At 43.9% G+C, this 25,457-nt stretch overlaps 1 protein-coding gene across 21 annotated transcripts in view; it reads right to left on the bottom strand.

Moving 5' to 3' along the window:
- The window catches only part of RBFOX1 (RNA binding fox-1 homolog 1), a 2,061,409-nt gene that overhangs the window by 1,560,768 nt on the left and 475,184 nt on the right, over window positions 1-25,457 (bottom strand). For all 21 annotated transcript variants that reach the window (XM_053894471.1, XM_053894473.1, XM_019468815.2 and 18 more), the window contains one exon: window positions 7,149-7,181. In XM_053894471.1, coding sequence (XP_053750446.1) covers window positions 7,149-7,181 — 33 coding nt within the window. The remainder of the gene's footprint in view (window positions 1-7,148; window positions 7,182-25,457) is intronic.

The raw sequence follows: 25,457 nt of genomic DNA, 5'->3' as shown, positions 1-25,457 counted from the left end.
AGGTCTATAAAATGTGCTTTTTTTCCCCTTTGGTTACTTACTTTTCTTCATTAACTCATTGCAACATGCAAATAATGAGATCCTTCTAACTCATCCTCAAAAACTCACAAACACCCATTTTTTTTTCTGATAAAACTAATGGAAAGAGAATTTTTTAATTGCTCACCTTTTCCAGGAACCCTTAATTAATTTCCATGGAGTAAGGTGTTTTTGGAAGGCTTTGGAACTAATGCTTCCATTTGGTTTAGAGGCTACAAACTGGTTCTAGCTGGCTCCTCTGCTATTTCCTACTGTGGCTTAGAATGAGCTCCCAATGATACTAACAAAAACAACTATGATGACTGGAATATATTAAGAGCTATTTATGCATTAGGTAATATGGTAATTGCCTTCCATACCCTATATTATGCCTTTTCACCTTCACAAAAAAGCTATAAGGTTCATTCTTTAATTATCTTCATTCTATGGAGAAGACAAATGAAACATGCAAAGGTTAAGTAATTTCGCTGAGTTTTGCCGCTTGCAGGGACTACAGATAAGAAATGACGGAGCTGGGGTTTGAACTCCACACTACATCCTCACAACAGTTATGTTCACAATGGAAGCAATCCCAGCATTGTAGTGAGACAGACTGATTCACACACTGGCCCTGTTGTTTAATTCTTTGGTTAAGTTTGGTCAGCCTACACCACTGCTCAGTGTTGGTTTCCTTCTCCGTACAACATAGACAGTGACATGCATTTTAAAGACTGTTGGGAAGACAACACAGTGCTTGGCACTCGCTACGCATGTAGTGAATGACAGCCACGGTGCTCACTACTGCTGCTGGCAGTTCCTGTTCCTCTTCCTGCTCAGATGCTTATCCATGCTGATTTGCCAGACAGAACTCCCTAATCAATCAGCCTCCCACCATCATGTTCCCTCCTTCTGCTTATCTTTCCTCTTTAACCACCAATTTTACCTCTGCTCCCCTTATTCTCAGCACATAAATTTCCCCCTACTATTCGCTTGAAAGCTTCCAGGCATAACATCTTTCAATTTCTCTTCCTTCAAATTTATCCATACTTACTCTCCGTTTTCTGTTTCTCAATGTCACAGATGGAAAATGTCCTTTTTTCAGTCCCATTAATGCCATAGTTCTCTGGCACAGGTGCTGAGCCCTGGTGACACAATGGGGATCCAAGCACATACCCTCAGGGATACTTTGGTCACCACCAGTGGGTAAACCCCATCTATGCTCTGATCCTATCCTCATAACCTCTGAGGCCTGTCCTCCAGGGCTATAATACACCCAAGCCTCTGCCATCTTCAAAATTCCTTCACATCAAAGAGGCTACATTCGCTTGGCTCCATCACTTGGCCCTTGAAAGGCTGGTGTATATTGTGCTTATGTGTCTTCTCTTTCCATTTATTCCTTAAGCCACCAAATCTAGCTTCTATTTCCACGACCTACAATGGGAAGGTTGTTGTTGAGAACACTGAGGATTGTATACTTGCCAAACCCAGTGCCATCAGTCCAGTGCTCACTCTCCTTGACCTTAGTGAATTATTCAGTGCCCTCACCTCTTCCGTGTAACCTCTTCCTCTTTGACTTGCGTGAGGATACTTGGCCTTGGTTTCTGCATGTTCACTATGATCACTTCCACTCTCCTTTGCTGCTCCCACACTCCCTTTAATGCTCATTCCTTGACCATGCGAACTCTTTCCCATCTGTACCTTTTCTCATGTTCTCCACTTTTCTTTACTAGATGATGACCTAATTTACTTTTCAAGGCTCCAGTCTTTATATGGGAAGCCTCCATAGATACCTCGCTCCTATCTAACTCACTGACATTTGAACTCAGATTCAAAACTTCCCAAATATGGAGTACAGCTTAAGGAGAGAGTTTTACTCTTGTGAATACTCTGGTGCTCATAAAACAATGGAGACCATAGGATTTATGATATAACCCTCCCACCCCACTTTGGAACATGTGTTCTTTGCGGGTGTGACTGCACATCAAAGTTCTATATGTGTCCAGTGCCTAGTGCTGTGCCTAGTATATAAATGCTGTCAGTTAAATATCCATCAAATTAAAAACATGCCAACAATATCTCCAACTGAGAATTCTAGGCCCTTGAATTAAAGCCAGGTGATTGTTAAGGTTCTGTAAAATATTGTTTTAAGCTGGCTTCAAGGACAGGGAGGACTATCAAAGTGTAATTAGGTAAAATCAGACAAGGCCAAGAGTGCCCATTGGAAAGTTGCTAATCTTCAAGTGGATCTTGTTTTTGGTAGAGAGAAAGGGGCCATGAACTCTAATATGAATTAAGCCATGTAACTAAACTTCTGCTTGGCTAGGGTCTGGGTCAGCCATGGTACAAAACCTTCACAGCAAGTTTTCAAAGTTACAGGTCTCAAAGTAAATTTTGAATGAGCTTATTGATACACTGTCTTGCTTTATATAATAGATAAAAGACAGGAGTTGTGTGAGGAAATAAAATAATAAATGCTGAATATTTATTTTGTGACAGGTACTATCTTAGGCAATGCATATAGATTATCAAGCTCTAAAATTCAAACCAACCTTTGGGGTGGTTTAATTTTCCCCAATTTAATGATGAGAAACTTATCTGGCAGGCAAGTGACTTGACCATAGGCACCTGACTTGTAAGATGTGGACTCATGATTCATACATCATCGAAGAGACTTCAACGCTCGCGTTCTTTGCACTGTAACCTTGTCCATGCAATAGCTCAGCTTTTCTTTATAAAATATTCTGGCTTCTCAGGTGACCTGAAATGGCCAGGATTGATCTTTTGCCCACAAAGAAACTCAGTCCCTTTTCAAAGTACTGGTTTCTCCCCACACGGGCCAGAGCGCTTACAGGGCTCTGAAGCCCTGAGACTCAGGGTTGAGACAGGAAAAATAAATGATTCCTTGGCCTGGGATAAAGTTTCCTTCTGGATGGAAAAAAGGATTAGTGGGAGGGAGGTTCTACCTACGTTTCCTGAAGGCCCCTGGGCTTTACCACCTGCACTGTTGGCCACTGCAATTATTTGGGATGGCAAAACTATAATATCAATCAATCTCAGTCCGGTTCCTTTGCCATGAAATAGGAGCAGGCCAATTTATCAAAATTGAGGCCCTCCACTGGGTTTATATTGCCATTAAATTATCAACAGGAAATCATTAAGGTGAGGCAAGAAACCAACTGCTAACTGAATAGAAATGATTTTTTTTCCAAACATCCTCGCTTGCAACCTCCTTTGTTTGCCTGTCAGCATAACCAACTGTGGGGCTGGGTCTCAGATCTTTGTGTTAATGTGCAGTTGGTTGTGGAGAGAACTCAGATGTAGGCATTTGTAATCCGATGGCTATGCCCAGGTTACTTGGTTCTCTCTCAGCAGGGCAAGCTGCGTGACGATAAATAGGGGGGAAATGTGTATGCATTTGTGCGATAAAACAAGCTTAATGATTCTGAAGGGGAAGGAGACCACGAGACATACAGTAGCAACTTAGGAACAAAATGGAACCATGCAGGGCCAATTAATGTGCAAATATGTGTGTGCTGAACTTGCATTCCATTCATCATGTGGACATGGAAATTGGGCCATTTATCTGTTATATTATGTATGTGACATCTTAGTTTGGTTCTTACAGGCTGCTCAGAGACAAAGGGCCATGTGCTTTGCGGCTAGCAGAGGGAATTTAAGATAAATTCTTCAGCTGTCATAAACATTGCTGGGCAGAATTTGGTCAGAAGATAAAGCTCTTTCCTCTGCAGGGTTTTAACATTTCTCAATAGTCCATGTGCCATCTTATTAAAACTGTGTGTGGTGCGGGGAGGGGTGGCATATGCCATGAAAAATTATTGGCACAAACAGCTTGCTGTCATGTTTTCAAAGTCCAGATTTAGCAAACATTATTCACATATTCACTGTCAATCTGTAGAGAGAAAGGGAACTGGCAAAGCCATTCATTCTCACTGATTCTGTGGGTTTGTAATTCTTCTTGTCTCCCTTTAACCAATGACTCCTCCACAGGTGGGGTTTGTTCTGCTTAAATTACAACTGTTTGTCTGTACTTAGGAAAAAAGAAAGTCATTTGAGAAGGAAAAGACCTCACAGAAGCACCTTCCCAGAGCCACTATTATTTACCTAACAGAACATGCCATGAATATGGATCATGCATTAAATAACGGTGATCGCTCGCTTTGATGAATTGCCATTAGAAATTCAATTAATAAAAGGTTACTTCCCTGCAGTAGTGCAAAAAATATGATCAGGTTACAGCAATTACAATTTAGTCTTAGAAACAATGGTTAGGAGAAAGAAAAAGTTTCGTGTGTTTTTTAAAACCTGTTCCATCTGGGAAATAGAATCTGGAGCAAAAAGGAAGGAAGGAAGGAAGGAAGGAAGGAAGGAAGGAAGGAAGGAAGGAAAGAAGGAAAGAAGGAAGGAAGGAATGAGTGAGTGAATTTTGGCTTTTTTTGATCTACAGTTTTGTCTATATGCTGAGCATTCCTACACTTTTATCCCACCTTTTCCACCTGATCATCCTTTTTTTTTCATTATCCTGTTTTATATTTTTAATGTTTGTATTTTCTTTCCTTTCCTTTCCTTTCTCCTCCTCTTCCTCCTCCTCTTGGTATACAAATTTCATACTATAAAGTGCATAATTTTAACATGGTGCTCTATAAATTCTACATGTGCTGGTTACCTGTGTAACCACATCCAGGTAATGGTGATGAGTAACTCCATCATCCCAAGAACTTCTCTTGAGCCTCTGCTCAGTCAGCACCTCCAAGAGGTAACTACTATTGTTAACTTTTATCACCAGAGAGGAGTGCTGGTTTTAAATGCATGTTAATAAAATCACAGTGTAATCTGTCATTCTCATTTTTTTCACTCAACATGTTTCTGAGATTGCTGTTTCATAGATATATAAAAATTCTTTTTCATTACTGTCTTGTACTCATTGCATGGATATACCACAGTTTATTTATCTATTGTCCTATTAATGGACATGTGGTTTGTTTACAGTTTTTGACTATGATAAAATTCCTGTGGACATTTTTTGCTGGGCATAAGCGTTCATTTTTCCTGGGCACACAAGTAGGCATGGAATTACCAGATCATTAAAACTTCATTTTTAAATCTGAAAATGGCAGGAACAATATCTTCCCATATGCCATTTCTGCGAAATTGAAAAAGGACAACATATGTAAAGGTGTTTTTATTGTCGTTTGTTTTAAATCGCCAAATGGGACACAAATGTGAGACCCTTTAAGGGAATGCAAGACGGAAGGTCACAAGAAACAGGCAGCTGTCCGTGGTGCTGACCAGAGAGGCTGGACAGGCATTCGGGTATGATCTAGAAAGCAGGACTGGCCTTTAAGGATTGACATTGCTAACATTTACTGAACACCCACTATGCACCAGGTTTATGTAGTGTTGGGGAATTTTATGTTTGTGTCCTCCCAAAATTCATAGGTTAAAATCCTAACCTCCAGTGCAATGGTATTAGGAGGTGGGGCCTTTGTGAGTGATCAGATCATAAGGGTGAAGCCCTTATGAATGGGATTAGTGCCCTTCTAAGAAGAGACAGAAGAGCTTGCTTCCTCTCTCTGCTCTCTGGCCACACAAGGATACAACCAGTAGGTGGCTATCTTGCAAACCAGGAAGAGTATCCTCACCAGACATCAGATCTGCCAGCACTTTGACCTTGTATTTCCCAACCTTCATAACTGTGAGAAATTAGTTCCTGCTGTTTAAACCACCCATTCTATGTGATCACGTTACAGCAGCCTGAACAAAGACACATAGCATGGCAGTTAAGAGCCAATACTTTGTACCCCACCTTGAATCCTGGCTCTATCACTCACTAGTTGAATGACTGGGAAAGCTACTGTGTTTTCTGAGACTCCATTTAATCCTCTGTAAAATAAAGATTATAATAGTGTGTACATCACAAGATTTCATAAGGATTTTATAAGATGATACATGTAAAGCCTTACATATATTCATGCTGAATACACAAAAAGTAGATTTCTAGTTACAGCAGACTAAAAGAGTAAACACTGCCAATGCCATTTTAATGCTCTCAAAAACCTCATGTGATGTGTATTATCATTCTCATTCTGAAAACAAGGAAACTAAGTTTGGGGAGGTAAATGACTGGCTTGAGTCATTGGTAACAAGATCATGGAAAGCAGGTGATACTAGTGGCTCCTTACCTCCACCCCTTCCTTTTGTTTCCCACTCCATTACCCTCCAAATGATCTGCTTCCCAAATATCTGCCTCACTAGGCATCCAAAGTAACATTTACACCACCAATGCACATCAGTTCCTGGAAAACTTTTGCACACCAAACTATCGCATCCAAGGATGCAGATATTCACCTGGGGCTTCCACTCTTTGACAATGGTCTCCCCTTACATTTTGTAGAACCATGACAGAATCTGCCTCCACACCCAAGTTATGGATCCAAAGGAGATGTTATTATCCTCATTGGGCACACCAGGAGGGTGAGTCTCAGAAGTTACAGTGATGCACAAGGCTACAAAGAACCCAGGCTCCTGAGCTGAGGTCAATGCTTCTTGTTTTACCCACACAATAACTTGGGATTAGGAGCCTGAGTGCCCTGTGGCACTGGATATATTTTGGAGATACTCATTAAATGACATCACATACAAGTCCCAATGATGGTCATCTTGCTGGTGACCTCTGACCAGTATCTTTTTTTATCACCAGCACCAGCCACAGTTCCCTTGGTGCCTCAGAGGATGAGCAGGGAGAGGAAGAGGAGAGAGGAAATGGGAGAAGAGCACAGAGACAGAAGGAGGTCTCACTGCCAAAGCAAGGGCTTATCTTAATGGAGCTGGAATCATAATGTGTACATACAGACAGACTCTGAAGTCACCAAGACAGAATCAAACAGGACACCTGACTTTGAAACCACAAACCACCTTTACAGGACTACTCAGCGCATACCTCTTCAACCCCAAACACAGCACCATGGAAACTAGCCAACTAAGAACACCCCATCCAAACAACCAAGAGACTGCACAGAGCAGATCACAGCTAGGATACCTATTTCACTGCATCACAGAAGAAAACCACATCAAAATGTCCTCCAAAGAGATAGCAAAACCACATTTCCTACCTCAGCTTTGCTGGCAGCCAGGCTTGTCGAAACCTGAAAGTTAAAGAAAAAAAAAAGACATTAGTATTGATTCAACAAGAAGGTAATTGGATTAATTGTCTTTTTAAAGGAACTGGCATCAATAATTTGTTATGACCCAAGGGGACAATGAGTGCGACACACACACACACACACACACACACAAAGGGACTTTTTCTTCTACCAAGCACAGCAACAAGATTTGTTTTTCCAGTCCTGTGTATAAGGTGAAGAAGATAATTAATATTTTCAACACATTATAACCATCTTGCCAGAAAAAAAAAGGGGGAGGGCTGTGTGCAATGCCCGTGCACTGATAATGATTAAATGAACATTGAAAAGGCAAAGGCATTGAAGACATTTTTGAGGGTTTGTTTTTTTTTGTTTTTTGTTTTTTTTTTTTGCTTAAAGTTTCAAATCAGTGCTATGGGAAAGTAAAACTACAAACTACAGCAAATATAGTTTTCTGTTTTAAAAATGCCTCAAAATATTGTAAAAGAAAGCATTGTGCCAACTTCACATTTATTGTCTGACTCATTTAATCTCCAGGACAACTTTTATTATTCCCATTTCATAGATGATAACATGAGATTTTTAAAAAGTTAATTTTTCCAAGACCAGAATGTTATTAAGTAGGGGAAATTAAATTAAAACCCAAGATAACATCATATGGACTTTCAGGGTCCTACCCACAGCCCATTCTCTACCAAAGGACTTGATTCCAACACCACCCACCATTGTTCACATAAGCCTATAAGGGTCTCCTCTCCAGGGGCATACAGGATTTTTTTTTTCTGCTTTCTATCTTATATCCAAGGTTGACTTGACCAAACTCAGCCATATTTTCCTACCAGACAGCTATGGTCCGAATTATGTCACTCTAAAACTCATGAAGCTCTAACCCCCCTATGTGATGATAGTTGGGGATGGGGCCTTTGGGTGGTAATTCAATTTAGATGAGGTCACGAGGGTTGGGTCCTCTTGATGGCGTTAGTATCTTTATCAGAAGAGACACCAAGAGCTGGCTTCCCTTTCCTTCCTCTCTCTTTGCACCTGTATGTACTAAGGAAAGGCTATATGAGGACAGAAAAAGGAGGAGGCCATTTGTAACCCAAGGAGACAGCCTTCACCAGACACCAACTCTGCTGGTACCTTGACCTTGGACTTCCAGTCTCCAGAACTGTGAGAAATAAATTTTTCTGTTGTTTAATCCACCCAGGCTATGGTATTTTGTTATGGCAGCCCACACTAAGATACTGATCAATACTAGCTCACAGTTGTGACTCCAACAAAATGCTTAGGAATCTATGTCTTCCTAAATTAGCTGACCAGTCCCTGTAGCTCATACTGGCCCAGCTACCAGCAGCACCTCTCCCACGCTCACCTCAAGGTATCAAGTCTAGCCCTCATCGAAACATTAGGCCCAGAAGTAGCTCAGACAGAGCTACTTGCTGCCCACTGGGCAGCTTCACGCATCATTAGCCTCCTAAATGGGAGGCCAGCCTTCAAATGACCTCAGCCAAGAGAGTCCATTAGCCATGGCCTGAAGCTTGCCAAACCATGAATCCAGGGGCCAGGCCTGGAGAAACGCTCCAAGGTGTAATCAATGTCAGAGCTCAGAGCCTCTCTGCTCCTGGCCTCTGCTCTGGAGCCCTTTCAGAACTGGGGCTGGGAGAAGAGCTCATTCCCAAGCAATTTGCCACAGATGCTCTGGATGCTACACAATCTCGTGTGTGTGTGTGCATGTGTGTGTGCATGCGTGCGTGCGTGCGTGTGTGTGTGTGTGTGTGTGTGTGTGTGTGTGTGTGTACACCTGCAGAGACATGCATTTCCCTGCTAAAAACCAGTGGGAATATGAAAGGGGAGCATGATATTTAGCAGCTACAGGTCTTAAGCAGTATGCCTCTCTCCATGCTTAACGGAGCACTTGGACCACACACTTCTCAGCTGACCTGGATTTTCTCCACTTTATAATTTTAGTGTGTCTCCTAACCTGTGTGTCTCCTGATTTTGTGCAAATCCAATTCTTACATCTACCTTAGGTAAATATATAGAGGGAGGCATCGATATGGCTATTGACTGCAGCATTGTTCAAGATAACAATACATTTCTAAAAAATTTTAAACATCCACAAATGAAAGAATGACTAAAATACTGAGTTTGAATACTCAAATGCCTGCAGGGGTCAGGGAAGTAATCAAAATGTATAAAGCGGGCTGCCTATAAGATAATAGGGAATGGTGGGGCCTGTGTGGAAATCAGAGATTGCCTACTCTACCTGAATCCATTGGATTTAATTTAAAACAGGGTAGCTATGGTTCTGGCCAAACAAAACACATATGTAGTCTGGATGTAGCTGTTGGGGACTCCAAATTTATGATCCTCTAAGCCAAACCAATTATGGTACATCCATACTGTAAAATATTACACACAGTTATAATATTATGTTTCTTGTAGTGTTCTGACATGAAAAACTGGACAGCACATGCTATTAATGAAAAAGAAAAGATGCGGAACAGGACACAAAATTGTACCAATCTCTAAAAAAAACTCTCAAGTCTACATGCATTATACATTCCTCATCTCCTCCCTGCCTCCCTGCACATAGATATATGTCTGAAAAATGTCTAGGAGGAATACTCATTAAGCTAACAAAGGTCTACCTCTGAGGAAGAAACTGGAACTTGGCTGATAATTGATGGGTTGAAAAAAGTTGTGGGGAACTTTCTTTTTCCAAATTGTTTGAAATTTTTTCAGTGAGAATGTACCCAGATATTACTTGCCAAAATAAACATAAATTTAAGATAGGATAAAAAATTGGGGTGCCTGGGTGGCTCAGTCAGTTAAGCCTCTGACTTCAGCTCAGGTCATGATCTCACGGTTCCTGAGTTTGAGCCCCACATCGGGTTCTGGGCTGACAGCTCAAAGCCCAGAGTCTGCTTCAGATTCTGTGTCTCCCTCTCTCTCTCTGCCCCTTCCCCACTTGCACTCACTCCCTCTCTCTCAAAAATAAATAAACATTAAACAAATTAAAAAAATAAAATAGGATAAAAATAAAGCTTTATGGTGCCTCAATATTAATAAGACTTTAGAAATATGCTGAGTTTCTTGCTCTCACTGAAGAGTGAACTAAACCCAACTCTCTCCACTATTCATATGACAAAGTAGGAACTGGGTCATATGGTCATTGATAGGGAGTGGTGTGGCTTTTGGCCAAATGGAGACAAATAGTACTTGGGATTTATAATTCCACCTATCAGGTAAGTAGAGAAGAAGCAAATGGTGAAAGTTACTGGAACCCTCTAGATACTACACTGAGGGGAGGTTGATTTTATAGTCCTAATTATGTTAGATTCACTTCTAACACACATAGCTGAGGGCTTATTCAGGAATGTGGCACCCACAGACCTAGGGGCCCGTCTGTGATCTGCTGTGGTATGTCAGGCACCTAGAACGGACTGCAGAAGCCAGCTGGATGAATGAGGCTCATCTGTAGGGGCTGTAAGTGCCAGGTGAAGGCTTTTGGCTTTTATCTTGTCAGCAGCAGCCATCAGAGGGTTTCCAGCGGGGCCTGATATGATTAGAGCCATGTTTGAGGTGAGCCATTCAGTGCACCCTAACAAGGCACAGAAGGCTTGCCAGAAACTCCCGGCAGGACACTCCTTAAAGCTTTGTTCCAGCCATTTCCCATCCTTTAATCATTTCCTTCCTCTTCTTCCATTTCTCTGTAAGTGTTTGAAATTGCAAAGGCTGATGTTAAGGGTTTCCTCCTTGCTTGTGCTAGGAACTTGACATACATGATTACCTCGAGATCCTCACCTCAACTCTAGCAGCAGGCTCTCCTGCTACATTTTCAGACAGGGAAGCTGAGGTTGGAACGCTAAGCTCCCTTCCACACTATAGAGTGTCAGAGGCAGGGTTTGAACACAGATCAGACTTCAAAACTGTCTTCAAAACCCATATACGGATTATGCCCACACAATGTAGATAATGGATTCCCTCCAAGGTCTTCCCACAGATGAGTAGATACCAGGACTAAGTTAATTGATTCGAGGGAAGATCACTGTTCAGGCATACCCACTTAGTCTCCTAAGCACCTGAGTCTGAGATACCCAAATACCATCTGGGATTCTGTTGTTCCAAACTATTCAACCTTCTGTGCTGAACATTTTGGGGTACCACTCTATTACTTTTGCAAGGATAGTGGTAGGCCTTTTTTGATAGCATGGGATAGAAACAACTCTAAATAGCTTAAGGACACAAAATAATTTGTTAGCTGATTCAACGCATAAAGCTCACTTTAAATGGATCTAGAAAAGGACCAAATAAGTCAAATTACTTTTCTGGTACAGCAGTGAACTGAACCCAGGTCTCTATGATTCTCTATACCTTCATGGGAGCACAATGGATTTTTGGGGAAAATTATGGGTGCAGGCCTCGTATATTTGCTAGGGACATGGAAGCTGCAGCAACAGATAGAACCAAATGTGTAATGGTTCGACACAATGGGTATTCGTTTCTTGCCCACGTAATAGTCCCAGGTGGAAGAACATTAGAGGCCAGCTCTCCTCCACATGATCATCCAGGGATTCAGGCTGCAAGAGGCTCTGCATCTTTAATATGTGACTTCCATGGTCACTATGGTCATCTTCATACTAGCCATCCAGGAGGAGGAAAACATATGGAGAAGCAAAATGGTGGTCTTTAGGAACCAGACCCAGAAATGTCAGGCATTGCAGCCCACATTCTACTGGCTAGAGCTCAGTCAAGTGGCCATATACAATGGCAAGGGGGTGTGGACATGTCGTCAGTCTGTATGTCAAAGAGGAGAATATGGACAGCAGAGCCAGCAGGCCTGGCCACACCTCTTCACTGCATCACTGCCTTGCTCAAGACCTCTCTGCATGGTTCCCTGATAGAAAATCCACCTCTGTCCAATCTCTTCCAATTTCTCCTCATGATTAATTCTGTGAGCATAATTCAGTCTCTTGGTGCTAAGTTCCCCTCACTTTGCAGCTGGTCCTCTTGGGTGCACGAGCCAGGTGTCTCAAACCCTGATCTTCTGTGGTATCCTCTTGACACTGAGGAAACTCACTGGTTGGTTCATGAGACCAAAGCTGAGACTAAAGCTGTTCCCATCCTTCATACCCACTCTCTTATTTTCTCCCTCTGCTTGAATAAGCAGAAAGGGACCATCAGCAAAGAAGCTGCATGAGCACACAGTCTTACTGCTCACTCCCCAATATCTACAAAAGATCCCCTCAGAATTCAGCTTTTCTCCAAGTTGACACTGATCATTCTCTCTCTCCTTAGAATCCTCTGACCTTCTGTATCTATAGCAGACCTAGCTTGTTCCTCTGAAAGAGCCCTGAGAAGGTATCTGAGCCCTTATGTTTGGCCCTCTCTCAAATATAAGAGATGCTCAGCACTCCTTTGTATTCGGATATGATCCTAAGGATCTATTCTGGGATAACAGGAAACATTTCAGTCACCTTGACCAATGGGGCCAGCAACGAGTTTTGAATTCTTCACCAAATTGAGTCAACTCTTTACTTGAACTCACTGAGTCTCTGGGTTGTTTTCACTGGTGTACACAGAATACCTTCAGGTGCTATCGTCAAAGAGTAATGAAGCAGAAACATGCTTGGGCTGTGAAATAAGACAAATGGGGCTCCTGCCACTCAGCAGCTGAGTGGCAGTGAGGTCACTTCCCTCATCTGAGAGTTTACTTTTCAGTAAACTGGGAACAGAGAAACTCTTCCCCATGGTGGTGTTGGTTTTATGTTATTTCTTAAATAGTAAACACTGGCATCTCTACCTGCAATGGTCATATTCTCTGGATGCTAGGGACTCTAAGGCTGGTTGTAGAGTCAAGTCCTGGGTTCAATACCTATTTCTACCACTTTCCAGATATGTCATCTTGGGCACATGTAGTGATTGAAACTGGCCAAATGTTCTTGGGTACTTCTTCCACTGAGAGGTGAGGTCTTTGTTCCCAACCCATGAATATGAGTGGGCTCTAAAACTACCTTGACCCACAGACTAGAGCAGAAGGGATGTTATTTCAGTTCTGGGCTCAGCCATAAAAGACTGACATCTTCCACTAGTATCCATGGCAACCCTCTCTGAGTGCCCCCAGATGCCATGTCAGAGGTTCAACTACCCGGAGGCCCCTGGGAGAAGCCACATTGAGACACTGTGATGGAGAGTCCCAGGTAAGCCTAAACTTCCAGCCTCCCTGGCCAAAGTGCCAGCCACATAAGAGAGGCCATTTTGGACCCTCCAAGCTTTCCATCTGGCAGATGAATGCCACCAAGAAATTTCAGTCAATTCATGTCTGGCACACGATGCCTGGATTTCAGACTCAAAAAATCTTGAGCTATAATAAATGGATGCTGTTTTGAGCCACTAGGTTTTAGGATACTTTGACACACAACAACAGATGATCACAAGAAAAGGTACTTATCCTCTCCAAACCTGTAATTGTACACTTACAAAATAGAAAATGTGTTTTTGTAAGATCATTTTAAGAATTAACCAAAAACATACATTCAAAGCCCTTGACACGGTCCCTGGCACATAGTAAATGGTGGGTTTATCATTCCTTTCACAGAACCACATGCACTGTGCTGTTCGTTGTGCATTTATACATGCAATACTCCAGATTTACTGTCAAGTGAAGATGTTCGGTGAGCTCAATTTGATTTCCAGCTGGCAAAATGTATATGGGTTGCTCTGGAATCAGAAATCCCTGGGCTTTGTAAATCCTTGCTCTACCATTTACAATCTGTGTGCATGGCCAAGGGAAAGTAACTTCACTTCTTTGAGCCTCAGTTTCCTCATTCAGAAAATGGACACAAAACTCTATCTCACTGCCTTTTTTGGTGTGGATTCATAGGTATGTCTGGTATGGAGTTGGAATTGGAGATAAGACGGCTGTCATTTCAATGAGTTTGGTATAGCAACTGTAACAGCAGCAATCCTAACACCTGGTATTTTAAACTTCACTGCACTTCATGGAACAGCCGGTGAACAGACTACCCAAAGGGGTATTTTTGAAAGCAAGCAGCTTCCTCTCTCCCTGCCATCCCTCTCCTCCCTTCTAGCCCAGGACTTGGTTCCAGCCACTGAGGCACCATAACTCAGCCCAGATTTTTAAATGTGAGTGTAAAAAAGGAAAGAACCCATTCACAGATGATATTCAACACCCCCCCCCAAACAAATTCCACAGGCTCCAGACATGCCCAATGAATAAACGTCTTTTAAAATTCTTCTAGAAAATGCACAAGGTTTCTCTTAATAACTTTCAGTGTCAGAAATGAAATATTTACATGCACTTGCTTCAAAATTCTGGCAGCTTGTAACCTAAGAATAGTTTTACTTATGGTGTTAAACAACTGCCTTAGGTCTATCTTGTGGATGATATTGAGAGCAGCAAGAGGATGGAGGGCAGGGAGAGGAAAGGAAAAGGCCGTCCATGGTAGGGAGGCTGAGCAGGAAGGGACTGACAAATCTCCGCCCTTGGTTTGCCCTTGAAGTTAGTGTGTTAAGAAGGTTAAAGTAGTTACAGCACTACGATGATGGCTGTCTGAGCTGTGACGAGCCCATCAGTCACCCTGACACGTGCTGGAAAACACTGAGAGATTGCAAACATTATCTGAAGCTTAATTATGAGGCACATAGGAGGCTGGGCTCGTGTCAGGAGGGGATGCTGGGGCTTCCTGAGCCCATTCCCACCAGATCCTATAATCTTTGGGGGTAAGCTGCTGCCATCTGTGTCTCTTGCAGAGAGCCCGTTGCTTTCTGAGGTCAGGCTACAAAGTTTAAAAAGGCTTATATGGGTCTGTTTTCAAATTTAGCTCAGAAATCTGGAAATATAAAGATCTTTTAAAACTCTTCTTTCTCTTTGACCCAATAGCTCTTGGCTCTTGGGAATCTCTCCTAATCACACATTGGAAATACAGCAAAAGTTTGTGGCACAAAAGAATGCTTTGTAACATTTGTGTAATGGCAACTACCTAGGTACCTAACAAAAGAGGATTGACTCACCTTAGTGAGTCATCCCCTTTTCAGGGACTACTGTATTCCTGTTGAAGTGATGCTTAAGCAAAGTTTGAAATAACACAGGAAAATGCTTATATATTAAGGAAAAAAACCCCAGAATGTAAATGACATATACCCCATGATTTCAATTATGTTAAAACACGAATAAGAAATGTGGGAAATTTTCATAATTATTTCCCCAAAAATAATTAGCAGTGTTTTTCTTTGGGAGGTAAAACTGGATATTTCATTTTCTTCTTTGTCTCTGGTGTTTTCCAAGTTTTCTCCAGTTAAAAAAAAAAAAAAAATCACACAGTTATTATTTAGACGCCATCTAGTTCCTGCCAATCCTTTCAAAACTTTCAAATATTCTACCCTTTTCCTAATAATATCTTCCCCCAGGGATTAGTGATTCTACAGAGGATCTAGGCTATGTGATTTGAAATGGCACAATGACAGACCTAACACTGGTTTTGTATTACACTTCACGTATCAGGCACTGTGCTTTGAGTTTTGTTTATACTCCCTCATTCAGTCTTCAAAGCCTGCTGGGTAGGGGTTATTATCACCCTTTTAGCAATGTTGTAGGACCTAAGAGCCCAGATAAGTCAGGAAACTTTTCCAGACAATGTAGCAATTAAGAGTCAGGGTAGGAATGTGAGCTCAGATTGGCCTGACTCCAAATCCATTCCCTTCCCTTCTTCACCATCAGCCACAGATGGAGAGCAGCACAGGTGGTACCCTAGCTGTAATAGCCCTTCCTTCCAAAGCCCTTATGGTAAAATTTGCATTGCTATGGAAACATCCCTGGACTCCTCACTCCCTCCTTTTCCACCCGGTATCTCCTTTCTTCATGGTCATGGTGGCTGGAATCCCATAATTGGTGATGCTTTCCCTCAGGTTAAAAAGCCCTAACTCTGTCCTCTGTGAAAATGCATATAAGGCTTGGAGAGGGGAGAGGGCATAACACCTGGACAAGAGTAAGGGAATAGGTGGAGGTTGAGGAAAGCACACACTGATCTTGAATGTTTTTATGTTGGGGAAGGGAATGCAGGGCACAATTCACACCCAAGGCACATTCTGGGTGTATGAACACTTGTCATTTTTGGTTCCCAGTATCTCTTCTCTTTTCTTAAATGTTTTTTTTTTTTAACGTTTATTCATTTTTGAGACACAGAGAGAGACAGAGCATGAATGGGGGAGGGGCAGAGAGAGAGGGAGAGACAGAATCAGAAGCAGGCTCCAGGCTCTGAGCCATCAGCCCACAGCCCGCCGCGGGGCTGGAACTCACGGACTGCGAGATCGTGACCTGAGCTGAAGTTGAACGCTTAACCGACTGCGCCACCCAGGCGCCCCTCTTCTCTTTTCTTAAAAACATCTCAATTTCCATTCTGAGAAATCACCTCTCCTCTATGCTTGTGTGGTCTCACTGAGGAGGTGAATTGAGGTGGCCTTTCCACACTTAATGCTGACTGCAGTTTGGAGTCACAGAAAGCAGGACAAAATGCTGTTTGTCCAGGATCTAGCCCCAGGCATCCTGATTTTGTTGATGTGGGGAGGGTACTGGCCAATGGTACTCATTAAAGCTCTCCCAGAACTCTGATGAGCAGACAAGGTTGAGGATCTTGAGGCTGGATGCTTCTCCTCAATCCCCCAGGACAACGAGGATATACACATGACCAAGCACTGTCCCCCTCTCTCCTGAGATCCTAATTTTTGAATCAGTGACATGAGGGCAGAAACAAAGGGCTGGTATACATATATCCCATGAATGATGGGGTTCTCCCCAGACCAGTTCTGCTAGGAGAATATCCCTCCTTACAAGAACTCCTTTTCCTAATGATATCTTCCCCAGGGATTGGTGATTCCCAGATGCCTAGGGAACCAGTGAACTCCAGAGCTAGTTTGGTTCTTGCCTCTTTCCAACCTTGTCTCCTTCCGTCCCACAGATTCTGAGAGTGCTATGCCAACCAAGTCCCGTTTTTGGACCCAAGAAGAGTAGAACATGGTCATGAAAACTACAAGGCAACACAAAGGGGCCACATAAAGGCAGGTATAAGAATGACCAGGACCACTAGATCTTTCAGCTAATAAATGACAGAAATGAATAAAAGTCCACCAAAGATTCATGTTTCTTGTTCCATCATGTGGAATTCTCACTGGCAAATGGCTGCCCAGCCAGGGACTACATTTCCCAGGCTCCCTTGCAACTCGACGGTGCCATGTGACTCATTCTCATCAATGGAATGTGACCAACACTGCTGCAAGTCACTTTCAATCCAAGGAGCTTATGAGGCAAGTGCACCTCTCTCCAGGCATTTCTGAATACACTTCTGAATATTTACCCAGGAATTCCTAAATATCTCTGGGGCCCTCTAAGGCTAAGAGGAAGGGAACACTGTGAGCTAGAAGAAGCCTGGATCCCTGAATCACCTTGTGGAGGGTTGTCAGACCACCAGGGACACCTGAATTAAATAGATAAGAGAAAAAAAATAAACTGTGTTAAAGGACTGAGATTTGAGGGCTGGTGATATCCTCATATGTACTATTACTACTGGTGATGAGGATACTAATGAGAATATTGATACCCATAGCTAATATATGGATGTTTAAAATGTGCCAGGCTCTATTTTAAGGCCCTTAATCTGTAGTAGCTCAGAGATTCTCAACCAGAGATAATTTCCCCTGAAGGGACATGTGGCAATGTCTGGAGACATTTTTGTTGTCACAGAAAAGGAAGGGGTTACTATCACTGAGTAGGTTGAGGACAGGAATGCTGCTAAATACCCTACAACACAGGATAAATACCCACAACAAAGAATTGTATGGCCCAAATGTTCTAGTGCTCCTGGCCAAACACCCTATAGAATCTCATCAGATCCTCCAACTCACCTTCAAATTCCATACCATTACAATCCCCATTTTAAAGACATGGAAACAAAGGGTGAGAGAACTCATGCTAGATAACACAGCTGGTGAGCTTCAGAGCCAGAATTTGAAACCCAGCACCCTTTAGCCAGAATGCTACCCTGCCTTTCTGCTGCCCACCCCATGACTTTACATCCCTATTTTCTCTCTCTTAAGCGGGACCAGGACCAGGCCCAGGCTGCTGATCTCTCTTTTCTGGGGGCTCCTTTGCAATGTCATCTCTCCCTAAGGAGGGGCCCTTGTTGCTGCAGATGAGGCACACCATTGTCAGTGGGAATCCCCAAGGCAGGCTGTGTGTTGTCAGGCACAATTGCAGAGTAAGTGATTAGGTTAGGTGATCAGGCCAGGGGCCCTTCCTGCCAAAGCTAAGGAAGCAAGGATCAGGGCAAGCCATACCCCAGGCCAGAGGCCCAGCATATTCACCAGGTTTTACTCCCACCCCTAATCTTTTGGGAAATGTAACTGTGCAATCTCTTGACTTTCCATCATCCCCCCTGGCCATTCCCAGGCAATTCCCATGCCTGGCTAGAAGATTAGAGTTGCCCAACCCCAGGACACAAAACACAAGCAGGGCCTGAAATGGAGAGTCTCAGACTCCATCTCTCACCTCAGTGTGCCCAGTTCCTCGCTGCACTGCCCTCATTCAACTGATACCTCATTGGCTGTCCTCTCTCATCCCATAAGAGGTCTCTTTTGCTGAGGCAGGTCTGATTTGTAAATATATAATTATCTTACAGTGTGGTAAGTGCTATAACCAAGGCGGCCATAGGGAAACAGCTCATGGATGCAGAGAGAATAAGGGCAGAACATAAGGAAGAGAGAAAGGGGTCTTAAAAGGAGGTGATAAAGAGCTAGGTCTTGAAGGATGGGTGGACGTGCACTGGGAGAGGAAAGGTGGGACCCCACCCAGATCCCTTCGATGGTCCATTGCATCGATCCCCCAGGGGCTATGAGTGTTAGTTGCCAAAGCTTACAGCTGCCACTTTCTCTGGAGACCCACACTTTGTCCAGAGATGCCAGAGAGGGTACGCCCTGCCCCAGGAGCAGCCTGCAGTCAATGACTGATGGGTACATTCATGCAAAAGTGTGTTTCACTTGCTCCAAGATACAAAAACTCTAGCGCTACTCACACTCCAGAACTCCCTGTGGGTCAAGTTGAGGCTCAGTTTCAGCCAAAGAACACTCCCAGTACTCACTGCCTAAGAATTCCATCTGTGCTCCACCTCTTGAGAAATAAACCTAAGGAAAGGAGAGTGGGCTTGCTAAGTAGCAGCATGGGCAAAGGTTTGGAGACCCGTACTGACGTGCTTCTGGAAGGCCAGGAAGCTTCCTATACAATATTGTTAATAATGAAATAAAAAAGTTGACTAAGGATTATGTTGTGGATTAAGGAAAAAAACGTTCGGGGTGCCTGGGTGGCTCAGTCGGTTAAGCGTCCGACTTCAGCTCAGGTCACGATCTCGCGGTCTGCGAGTTTGAGCCCCGCGTCGGGCTCTGGGCTGATGGCTCAGAGCCTGGAGCCTGCTTCCGATTCTGTGTTTCCCTCTCTCTCTGCCCCTCCCCCGTTCATGCTGTGTCTCTCTCTGTCTCAAAAATAAATAAACGTTAAAAAAAAAATTAAAAAAAAAAAAAGGAAAAAAACGTTCTCAGTATTCTTAAACATTATCTCAATTCTCGTCACAGAGAATGAGTCTTATGCCCAGGTGAAGTAATTATACCCGAAAGGTATGTATGGCTAGTAAGTGGCAGAAAGGCCATTTCAGGTGGGTTTGATTACAGAGCCCCTGCTCTCTAAACATGATGTTCAAAGCATTCAGAAACTACACCTGGGCTACTATATCCAGCCTCATTCCCTCACCAATCCACCCAGCAACGAAAAATTCCTTTAGAGCACTGAACACAGAACCCCAAGCTTACACTTTCTCTGTCACCTTTGAGTACACATGTTCAATGACTCTTTTTAAAAGGATATAGTACTTACGGAGCCAAAATGAAAACGACAGCATGAAGGAATGCTCAGAACCTTTGACTGCACAGAGATGACATAATTTATCTCTGCTCTGCCCACTGCAATCTCAAGATTAAGGAAGAACTTGGTAATTGCCTGCTGTTGACTGCTTGCTTTTCTTACTCCCTTGTCCTGCATGGTGACCCCTGAGTATTTCATCTTCTTTGGCAGGGATGGCAGATTTTAGGACATCCCTGGCAGAGTGAACAATGCCTCCCACAACATACAGAGGAAAATTAAGAGTAGGGGGGCTCTTGGTAAAAGGTCTGTAGGCTAAATGGAAGATGAGGGTGACACCACCATACGGGGCAGCCACCTCCTCTGCTGGCTTTGAAGGTTAAGGCACAGTGCCCGTTGGGCACCTGGGAAGAGAAACTCATTTCCAGTTGGGCAATGATCTTTAGCACTGACCTGAATGGACACCGATATTCCTCATTCCTGGTGTGGAACACAATTCAGAATCATTTAACTATCAGGGGAGTTATTGCCATAATAGAATCTGGCAGGAGTCCAGGATTACTGGGATGATTTTTGAGGTTCAGTCCACAAGCAAAGTGTGCAAAAGGGAGGGATGAAGGACGCATGTGAATGGGGGAAGTGGGCTGGGGGTGCCCTTTGCAAAGGGAAGCTGGGATTCACAGATACAGAAGAGTGCCAGGTGGCCATGGCTTGATTTGGCTCAGAGGACGTGTGAGCCTCCAACAGTTCATTGCAATGCACCCAGTATCATTCTCCAACCAGGATGCATACCTGTCATCCCAACCACTGGAAAGCCAGTCATCTTTGGTCACTTTCTTTCCCAGGCTGAACTGGCTGTTTCCATGTCTGGTGACTCAAACCTGAACTCATACCCTTGGGAGATGGTGGATGAAGAAAACAAAAGAGATCAGGCATTGGAGTCACCTGCCTGAGTTCAGTATCAGACCTGGCCTGAACTAAGCTGTGTAAGCTGGGGTAAGTAGCTCACCCTCTCTGTGCCTCAGTTTCCTCATCTGTTAAATGGGGACCATACAGGGCTCTTTAAGGAGTAAACGTGGTTACAAACACAAAGCATTTAGAATAGTTCTTGGTACAGAGTAAAGATGGAGCAAATATTGCTTGTTGTCATAATACATCAATGCTACTTCTGCTGTTACTATGTTCAAAAGCCTAGCACAATGCTTTGTGCCAACGCGGGGTATTAGCAATTGCTATTCTTGTTCTTCTTCCTTTCTCTAAATAATTCCAAATAATGAAGTTACTCGCATCCTTTGGAGTGAGTGAGTCGACCTATGTTCTTAATATGCACCACGATATGGTGCCATTTTCTTTGTGGACCCTCTTTTCTTCCACCCTCCCCCTGCCCATTACCTCTAAGACATATCTCAGATTCATCCACCTTTCTCCATCCCTCACACTTAGTCCAAGCATCCTCCTCCCTTGTCTGGATAAGAGGGATAAGACCACTTAACCAGTTAATTGAAAGTCCCCATCTCCTATTAGCCACTGAGATTGTGGAGCCATGGAGAGCCCAGATCACCAGGCTGGGTTCAGAGTAAATAGGATTACCTGTGGTGGCAGGAACTGGTGGAGACAGAAGGTGTTTCAAAACTTAATCAAAAATTAATTAGAAAAAGAAACAAGCCAAAGGACAAACATCTGTGAGCAGATGATGTGCAAAGGCAAACAAATCCGATATATAACATTCCGTTTGAGTTTGGAGCAGGTTCCTGCTGGGCTGCACTGGGAGTAGCTGGAAAGCTTTGAGGGGAACAAAAAACCTCCGTGTTTACTTCTCGAGAACAAATGACGGTGCAACTCTAAGCTCTAAAGACTCGGGAGGAGAGGGTCTCTGCACAAGATCACACAGGAGCTGCCAGGAAGCGGCACATTGGGGAGGTGCTGATGAATAATCATCAGAACACACACTACTCGATCCTCTGAGTAAGGAGGGGGTGCTAAGAAGGAGCAAAACCTCTTCAGACAGTCACAACTGGGGGCCTCATCCGCACCTCACATCTGCTCTCCACACGGCGGTTTCAGGGCCCAGAAAAGCTCAGCCTTGAAAACCATGTCAGGTGGAAATCAGAGGCCATGGCCACTGAGACAAGCCCTGGAGTGTGGACTTGGGATGGCTGTCTGGGAAAAACTGGGCATCTGGAAATGAGTTTCTAGAGAAGTTGACAGCAAATCCATCAATACCTCACACGTATCCTCTGGCTATTCCCACACCAAGGTCTTCACACATCACCTGTCAGCCTCAGTGGCTTTCTCTCACCCCAGGAGTATGCTTCTCCATGCACACAGCAGGCATTAGTCAGAACTAATGTCCTGGAACCATCCCTCCACTGAGAGGGACAACCCTGAGACAACCCTGCAGCACCACCCAAAGGTCCAGCTGGGACTGAGCCCCAGTTGCCCACAGGGTGACCTACTCCTTAAAAGACCCACATTGGCCTCCTCACTGCCCTCTCATTTCTTTCCCCAACAGCTTCCTGGGGCCACCTCCCAAATAAGCCTTATCTTGAGGTCTGCTTCTAGGGATTCAACCAAAGACAGGGACATTGGTGAGGGGCAGACACGTTTGGGCTCAATGACTTGCCTAAGTACGGATGCTATGCACAGACCTGTCTATAAGTCAACAAGAGCCCCCGTGGGATCAATCACCCAGTGACCCTTATTCCTGCCATTGCCCAGATCCATGTAACCCCTGAATTAAGGCATTCCATTTTTCTCCAGGTTATAGGAAGCTAAATTGGAAATAGAAGTTAAATGTTCTGATCTCTGGCCCTCCAGAGACTGCAGTAGACCCTGCCTACTTCTTGACAGGAGAACAAGGACCTTACCTGTGTTTCCTGCTCCCCTTGTCCTCTATTCCACACTGTGGCCTCTCATACCTGGAGCTCCTGCCCTGTTTCCACCCCAACTTATTCTAACCAAAAAGTCTGTTTGTTTTTTAAACATTCTTAACCAGAATCATCAGCTTCAGAAGACTTCTCTGCCCTACCGACTCCAACAGCAACCAATGCTTTCTTGTTATTATGGTGATTCTTGCACAGGGTATAAAAATTAATTTACCCACAATTCCAAAGCAAACTAGTCTTTTAACCAAAAAGTATAAAGTTTACGGGCTTTTGGTGGTTCCTGACCCTAAAACTGTGTGTGTGTGTGTGTGTGTGTGTGTGTGTGTGTGTGTTTCTGGGTAGAAGACCAATTGCTTTTATCTACTTCTCAAAAGGTTTTCCCAGAAAATGTCAGAGCCATTGCACTGGGCTGTGAGCTCCTCGTAGGCTAGATAATGCCTTATTTAATCTTGTATCCCCAGAGTGCAGCCCAGTGCCTGGACAATCACAAGCACTGTGTTAACAATACTAAGAGCTAACGTAGTTTGAGTATTTATTTTGAACCAAGCGCTGTATTGGTCTCGATTTCATTGACTCCCATGATAACCCTAAGAGGTGGCTGCCTCCTGTCAATGGGACAAGAAGACTAAGCTGTGACAGAAGAAATGGCCCAAGACGCCACAGCCGGAAGACTTGGTGTAGAACTGAAGTCAACCTGGCCAGCTCTGAGCACTTTTCTGGAAGTAGCAAGAAAGAGTTGATGGGCAAACATCACCATGTTGTCCCGCCAGCTCCTAGGCAGCCCTGTAACACATGTCAGGTAAAATCTCAGGCTTCAGTAAGGTCCTGAAATGTCCACCAATGCCTGCGCCCTTTTTCTGGAGCTCCTATAATACCTGGAAATGAATCTCTCTCCTATAATATCTGTGAATACATCACAATCCTATATGGCTACCAGCATCTATTTTTAGATCTTTAAAATGTCTTTTTTCTTTTTACAAATAATTAATGTGAGGCCCCAAAGGCTATGTGGCTTGTTCAAGGCCATTCAATGAGTTAGCTGCAGAGCTGGAAGTGGAAGCCAGGTACTGCCTGTTCCCAATTAAGTGCCCTCCCTCTACTTCTCCCAGTGCCAGCATCTTCGCCAAGATGATGCTAATGTGTTTCCCACCTGAAAGTCATGTGTTTCTCAGTGCAACAAGGTTCCCTGAGCCGGTCACGAAATTCAATTTCATTCCTCAAATGACTTTCAGAGAACAACCTGGCCTGTGCACAACTGTGCTAGGATTCCCTACCCGTGCTATAAGGGTCAACGTCCTCCTGGAGGCTGTGTCCCTCTTCTCTTCTGAGGATGTGCAGTTCATGGCTATGGGGATGGAGACAGACTGATGACCATCTGTCAGGGCTGCTCTGTGTGGCCTGGGTCTGAATGCACTAACTGACTTATCAACTACTAGTACAGTTGATGTGCATGGCTGGGCTGTTTGCAAAAGCATTCCTTTTCCACAGCTGCTCTCAAGGAAATTCCCAATCCCCAGTGAGGCAAGCGATGAGGATTTGCTAGAGCTCATTCAGGGGACCATGTGCTTCCTCACACCCACTTATTGTGCAAGGACCCTGAAGAGAAATATCCTTGGCCACCTGAAGCACCAGTGCCAAGTCCTTAATAAGAACAGGCTGGGGGCACCTGTGTGGGCTCTGTTGGTTAAGCATCCAACTTCAGCTCCAGTCATGATCTCACAGGTTGTGGTTCAAGCCCCATATTGGGCTCTGGGCTGACAGCTCAGAGCCTGGAGCCTGCTTTGGATTCCGTGTCTCCCTCTCTCTGCCCTTTCCCTTCTCCATTCTCTTTCTTCCCTCTCCCTCCCTCCCTCTCTCTCTCTCTCTCTCAAAAATAAACAAACATTAAAAAAAAGAGTTTAGAGTCACCTGGGTGGCTCAGTTGGTTAAACATCTGACTTTGGCTCAGGTCATGATCTCATGGTTTGTAAGTGTGAGCCCCGCGTTGGGCTCTGTGTGGACACCACGGAGCCTGGAGCCTACTTTGGATTCTATGTCTCCATCTCTCTCTCTGCCCCTGCCCCTCCTTATGCTCTGTCTCTGCCTCTCTAAAAAAAATAAACATTTAAAAAAAAGTTTACAAAAAAGTGAAAAGAAAAGAGAAAAGAAAAGAGCAGGCTGGAACTCTGCCAATGGAGGCAGCTGACTGCCGGTGGAGAGGAAAATGGTCCTGTTGGTCGTCAGGACAGGGGATGCCCTGGCTCCATCATGAACTGTCTTCTCACTCTTGGGTCCACTACTTCACCTGCCTGAGCCTCTATTTCTCCAGGTAACTATCTGGTACCTATCCAGTGGGGGGCAGAAAGTCTTCCTTACTTGGCAGACAGAAACAAATGAGACTGATGGCGCTAAAGAAATACTTGTTGCATTATAATCAGAACACTGAGATAACAGAGCACATAAGACATGCTTAACCAAAGTTTCTTTCTC

The sequence above is a fragment of the Panthera pardus genome, unplaced genomic scaffold, assembly GCF_024362965.1.
Source record: "Panthera pardus isolate Hobbes unplaced genomic scaffold, ASM2436296v1 HiC_scaffold_5, whole genome shotgun sequence".
Lineage (NCBI taxonomy): Eukaryota > Metazoa > Chordata > Mammalia > Carnivora > Felidae > Panthera > Panthera pardus.
This window is presented reverse-complemented; position numbering and strand designations above follow the sequence as displayed.